Source organism: Pagrus major, chromosome 1 (assembly GCF_040436345.1).
Source record: "Pagrus major chromosome 1, Pma_NU_1.0".
NCBI lineage: Eukaryota > Metazoa > Chordata > Actinopteri > Spariformes > Sparidae > Pagrus > Pagrus major.
Genome location: NC_133215.1, coordinates 28,781,793 through 28,788,551, shown reverse-complemented (window position 1 = coordinate 28,788,551; position 6,759 = coordinate 28,781,793). Strand labels below are relative to the sequence as shown.

Genomic DNA, 6,759 nt, shown 5'->3' with positions numbered 1-6,759 from the left:
GTCAGCCCGGTTGGTGTTTAATGGAAGTCTCCTCAAAGAGTGTACTCCTGTTTTTTAAAGCCTTTACTGCACTTCAGTTCAATCCTTTGATCTGTTAAGCATCCCTTCATTTCTTGTGCAATCCCTGAAAGTAAAGGTGTGAAAGCCCCCCAAGCCAGCGCTTTATCCATCAGATCAGAAGACTGTAAATTTGTGTCTGCTGGGTAAAGTGTCTAGTACAACCCCATCCATGCAGGAAGCATTCAGAAAGAACGTTTCCATGACTTACAGAGGATCTTCTGGAAGGCTCTGCGGAAGTCCTGGTTAAAGATGGTGTAGATGACCGGGTTCAGAGAGCTGTTACAGTAGCCAATCCAGAAAAAGAACTTGAACAGCGTCTCTGGGATCTGGCACGGCTCGCGACAGATTCCATACAAGCTGTAGGAGAAGAAGAACGGGAACCAGCACACGACGAAAACTCCCATGACGACGGCGAGTACGAAGGTAAAGCGCTTCTCCCGAGCAGCGGAGACTTTCTTCCGATTGACAGTGCTCCTGCGTTTGCGGCGAGATGAGAACAGCTCCATGGACTTGGAACTGGCACGCGACTTCCTGCTGGAGTATTTAGAGGCGGAGCTGCTTTTCCGGCTGGACTTCCTGTCTTTTCTGTCGTCGTGTTGATGTTTGGAACTTTTTTTAGGTTTCTCGTCCGACGAGCTGCTGTCGTCATAGTCGTCGTCGTGGTCTGTCGGTGGATGTTTCGGCTCGTTCGGTAGTGGGGATCGAACCCCCTGTTCCTGGCAGTGCCCGTTCTCACGGTCCTGGTCTTTCATGCTCCCGCCCCTGTTGGACTTTAACGACCCTCCTCTGCCTGGTTCGGCTTGGTCCATCCCATTCTCCAGTGGTGAGTCCACATCCCTCTTCTTCTCTGACATTGTTCTGGTTCTGGTCTTTGCCACTTGGTAGATCCGAATATAGACCAAGATCATGATGACACAGGGGGCAAAGAATGAACCAATACTGGAGTAAAGGATGTACCAGGTCTCATCATTCAGGATACACTGGGGACTGGCCTCGTTGCTGCTCCTGTCCATTGATATCAGCGGTGGGAAGGAGATGACGGCTGAGATCAACCACACCACCACAATCATACCTTTAACTCTTTTAGGCGTTCTCTTTAAGTTATATTCTACCGCCTGTGTCACTGACCAGTACCTGTCCAGACTAATAGCACACAGGTGAACAATGGAGGAGGTGCAGAACAAAACGTCCAGAGCCAGGTAGATGTCACACCAGATTTTGCCAAAAAACCAGTAGCCCATGAGTTCATTAGCCAGAGAAAAGGGCATGACCAGGGTGGCCACCAGTATGTCCGCACTGGCCAGTGAGACAAGAAAAAGGTTCTGGGGTGGTTTCAGAGCCCTGCTCGTTAAAACGGCGATAACGACCAGCACGTTCCCGACTATTGTAAACAGAATGAGGAAGCTGACAAGTCCGGCCAGACCCCAGATAGCAAGCTGGCTGTACTGGCTCTGAGAGGTGGAGGAGATATTATCTGCCTCTGCCCTGTCCTCCATGCTGGAGCTATTAAGGAAATCCATTCTGAGTCTTGTTTTTTGGGGGGTTTTTTTCAGTCAAGGGATGACTTTCAAAAATTTAAAATGTGCCCAAATAATCTGTAGAAATATCCCATTAGGATTTGAGCGCATATTTCACTACAGGGATCAGCCGCAAATGACATTTTTCCTCTTCCCTCACCTGCGATCTTCCACATGCAGGATGCATGTAAGTCTCTCCTCTGGTGAAAAGAAAGAGATCAAGAAAGAGAAAGAGAGAGAGAGAGGGAGAGAGGGCGCAATACGCAAAGTCTTTTAAGTCCTTATTCCAAAACCATGCGGGCTGCTCAGCAGCAGAAGGTCCATGGTTAGAGAGCAGGCTCTCTCCTCAACGCGTCCTCTCCCATCCCGACTGCGCCCGCATCTCTCCACCTCCGCCTCCCCGCTGTGTCCTGAGAGAGGTTTGTAACAACCACGTGTCTCTCTCTCTCTCTCTCTCTCTCTCTCTCTCTCTCTCTCATTCTGCCTCGGAGATGGAGCGATAATTGGAGGAGAGGAGATGAAAATAGTGAAATAAGCAAGCAAACTATATCTAATTAAAATGCTCATTTTAATAAGAATAAGGATGGATATGGATAAGGTTGTTTGGTCAGTGTCGGCTGCTGCTGGAGGAGCGCCTTTTTTTTTTTTTTTTAAATGTGTGTCCTGTTTATCTGCATTGTCGGTGCAAGCTGGCTGTCAGTCACAAATCCGACAGCTGATCAGTCTGTCTCCTGATTTGACTTCTGAAGGTCCATTCCAGCATTTCGAGCGTGCTCGCGCCTGTTAAAGTCAGCAGCTGCTGTTTCGGGGTGAGGTCACATTGCTGTCAAACAGCGCACACTGACAGCGCGGAGAACGCGCTCCGCTCCGCTCCGTCCTTCTGTGCGCACACTGGAGGTCAGTGTTGTAACAGGCAGCTCCGGAGGGACAAACAGGCGAGCACACGCACCATGAATATGAACAAGATTAGAGATGCATTATTATATCTACACAGCCTTCAGGTGAATACATACTCCGATATGTATTGATTACTTCTCCCTATAGGATGGACATATAAAGAGCGCGTGACCTTGCAGTGATAACTTTTATCAATTCCCTGCACTCTCCTGCCGTTATTATTTTGTGTTGTGGTAATTGTGTTGATAAGGAGATTAGAGGATTACATGGTGCAGTTGTCATGTTCTGGTGGAGCTGAGAAGCGCTCAGCTTTTGTGAATATCAGGGTGAATGCTTACAGAATAGAATGGGGCTCGCATGGTGCCTATATGATTAATGAGGATAGACCTTTAAGTCATGGCTACATTCCCTGGGTGGACTTTATCACAGGCAATAAAGGGCTGCATCTATCATGACTATGACTTCCAGCTTATCTTGTCTGAAGTTATTTCATTTCCCACGGGGACACACATGTAAATGTACACTTGCCACTCAAACAGAGATTTTTGGTCTACCTTTTTTTTTGCTCTCTGCCCCTGTAAACCTCTGATCTGGGTGGTGCTGCTGCCTGGAGAAAGCCTGTCTCCCCTTTGGCGTATAGCCTGGTATTAAGTCCCTGGACCAGTGTGTATATTGACCGGTCTCCCGGCTAAGTACCTGTCATTAATCACAGAGCGCTCAGCCATACTGAATTAAAGAGCACCCACAGCCGCAAGAAATGCTCAAGTCCAAATTGATCCTCATCAAGGCTTTGAGGTGGAATGAGAAGAGCTCAGGGGGTCTTGCTCCATCTGCCTGGGAAACACACAGTCAGAACAGCGGACAGTCTCTCACTTGTCCCACCCACCCCCCACCCCCGAAACACTCTGCTCCTTCTCATGCTGCCTCTTTAAATTGAACTAAGGATGGAGTGATGCTGTAGGTCAGTGTGGATGCACTCTAAGCTGATTTTGAACAGACAGACAAGCCTTATTATGGTCATTAAGTCGTGTCCTGGGGCCACAGCTCTGTCCATATAATTGGGGCACCAGTGAGCGATCTCAGCTATTACCAAGCCCTTTTCTTGTTTCCAACGTTGTGCTCTGCTCTGAGGGAAGAAGTTGGCTCTTCCTGCTACAGTTCTCACCAGAAGCTAGCTTTTGGGTGTCGAGGAGACTGTGTTGGTTACTTTTATATCTCTTTAAATCAAGGCTTTGTATTCTAAATGTTCTTCCTTTTTGTTCTTTGTTCTTCTGGTTGAGTCACTGCAGTTTTACAGAGAATGACCCTTGTTTGCTTCTTGTAACCGAGTGATTGTTGCTTTGCAGTCGCTGAACTTTGTGTGCTACACTGTAATCGTGGAACTGAAAACAGAGGAGAAGCCCAGAGCTTTCTATTAAGGTAGAAGAAAGAAGCAATATGAGCCTAATAACATTCACCTAATAGAGCTTCAAAAGTGTAATAACACCTGATGTGTTCTCTCAAGGTAACATGAGCTGCCTTTCGTGGCCCCAGTGAAATCTAATACAGTGACCGCCCCAGTTATTATGCTTCTTCACACCATCAGATCCTCATAATGGCTAGAAGACATACTGCCACAGGCGTCTTCCCCCTGCTTATGAACTCTTATCATCTACTTGTACATACTGGGCATGGATGTGCAACATGAGCACAGAATACTAAATCAACCACACGCTAACAAAGGCTATTCCCTAAAGAAATCAAAGCTATTAGCAGTAATGACAGCCACTTCTAATTTCCCCACCCTCCCTAATGTGCAGTAGTTTCCATATAGGCCCCCCTATAAGGGGGGAGGTATTGTACCAGCTGTTGACAGTGACAAATGGTGGTGCTACCTGGGTAGACAACTATAGAGTGGAGAACAAATAATTCAGCAGAGCAACATCTGGCCCAGGGGAGTTTCTCTCTTGCAAGCATCCCCACACAGAACAAGGCCTGCTTCTTATCTAGTTCCTCGCATTTCAGTGACAAATTACCTTGTTGGAAAACAGTAAAATAAGATCAATGGAATTGCTGATTTGGATTTCTCAGACTGCTTTTATCTTCTTGCAACCTGAATCCTAAAATCTATTAAAATGAACACTAAAGGGGGTGCTGTCTGTTTCTCAGCTCACTACGTCTCCTTCGAAAATATTCTCATATCTCTCCTGCTGATCCAAATCAGTCAATCACTCTCAGTTGCTTCTTCATTTGTAGTTGTGTGTATGTGGGATTGTCAGAACTACTAGAGATGGAGACTTGCCAGCACATCCACAGTGACCTTGGTGTAGTTGTCCCTGTGAAGCAGGCAGCTGTGTGTCAAGCACGATGCAGTTTATATTATGATTTGGAAGGTTGACCCAAACGCAGAAACAGACTCAGAAGTAAAATAGATTAAGAGGATTTATTGGAAAGGCAGCAGGGAATGGAGATGGGATGAAGGGAAGAGAAGTGGGCTGAGGCAGAGGGCAAGATGGAAGGAGGTATGGCAGGATCTTCTCTGAGCAGGGTGGATCAATGGAGGAGAATGGCGTGGGCTGGCTGGGGTTAGTGGCTAGTTGATTGGAAAGCATCCAAGCAGCAGGCAGGCGAGAGGGCCAGTAATGATTCTGGAGCACAGGAAAGAAGACACAATTAGCATGAATATAAAAAAAGACAAGGAAAGTCACAAGTTCACTAAACGTAAGGACATCATGGTCTGAGGCTAAACGACCACTGTAGCAACAACCTGGCAATGAGTGGATGAAGAGCTGGGCTTGATATCCTGCATATTGATGGGATGGATGGATGGAAGGCAGGTGAGCGTAATCAGCAGGGAGTCTGAAGCCAGGAGAGTCCAGGAAGGTGTACCATGCCCACATCGCACACACAAACTCAGACACAGAGTACTTATGATGCTGAATTGAGTATAAGATGTGGTCCAACTGCATAGTATGTGGATTTGGTGTATGTGAAAAATGCCTGGCTGTATACTACATTAGCAAGAATACATACATGCCGTGAGCTTACTGCACGTACTCAGCTGCCCCAGAATGCATTACATCTCTTCAGACTGCAAGGCAGACAGTTCAAGCAGCGCGCTGGAGTTTAATTTACAGTTTTTTTAATGTTATTTTAACACTTACTTCTGAGAATATATTGTGCAAAGAATCAAGTATGTAGATATCAAATATGGGCAGTTTCATGAAAATTAATGGCAAATCATAAATCTAATGTTTTCATAGTCAAGTAGCTCCACAAGTGCCAGCGGGGGTAGCTAGCTATTTCTAGCAATTTCAGCAACATTCCTTGCTACTGTATTGCATTTATTCTGTCTATTTTCCATTATTAACCAAAAGCAGAGCTTTAGGTAAACTAAACTAAAGATTACGTGCATAGCCAGAGACAAATCGTGCTCCTCCTCCAGGCTGTTTTCATCTGCAGTCGCCTCCTCAGGTCAGCAACCTCCTATTCTACTTCTCGCTGAAGCATACTGACGATGGCTGCAAAACATTGCTCAGTCCATGTTTGATCATAACCATAAACACTAGGGGTACTGAGGGTGCTGCAGCACCCCCTAAAATGAGACATTAGAAAAACCATCACTCAATAATACACTGTGATGCAAAAGTGTCCACAGGATATAAAATCTTTCTTTGATCATGAAGCCTGTTGTTACTCAAATTGTGTAGTTTATCAAACAGCTGTAGGAACTCCTGCAGGCTGGAGTCTCTGGTAAAGGTGATAAACAGGCAGATTCAGATTATATAGGCTCGTCCCCTATATGAAACATCTGTATCCTCACTGCACTGCATCATTTTGAAATATGAGGCTGTTTTTCCCGGCATTAACAAAAATGCCATTCCCATTGTGTCACATATGAATTTGATAACTTTGTAATACTAACTTTGTAATATCAAACCATTTTGATAACCAACATTGTTTTTTCTTTTCTATCTTTTGAAAAAAAAATATTTCACATTTAATCCACAGTTTTGTGTTGCTCACTCAATAGTAGTCAATAAACCTCATTTTGCTCTGTCAAACTCCAAATGAATCTGCACATGGTTGCTGAAAGTGAAGGGACCTTTTTGAGAATAAATTTATTGACTGTTTTAAAATCTGGCTGATATTCAGCACAAAAATAAAGCATCCATTCCTTTGAGTATGTTTTGGCCTTTTATCAATTTCATTCAGCAGTCCTGGTCCAGGTCTTCCCCTGTATCTGTTATTCAGGGTCAGTATCTTTTCCAAAGAAGTATCAGTGATTCTTTAACAAATGTGCTTC

General features: G+C 45.2%; 1 protein-coding gene across 1 annotated transcript; it reads right to left on the bottom strand.

The window, feature by feature from the left end:
* Positions 1 to 242: 242 nt before the first annotated feature.
* On the bottom strand, positions 243 to 1,580 carry adra2c (adrenoceptor alpha 2C). Its single transcript, XM_073475726.1, has one exon. The coding sequence runs from the start codon at positions 1,578 to 1,580 to the stop codon at positions 243 to 245; it is 1,338 nt and encodes a 445-aa protein (XP_073331827.1).
* Positions 1,581 to 6,759: the final 5,179 nt, after the last annotated feature.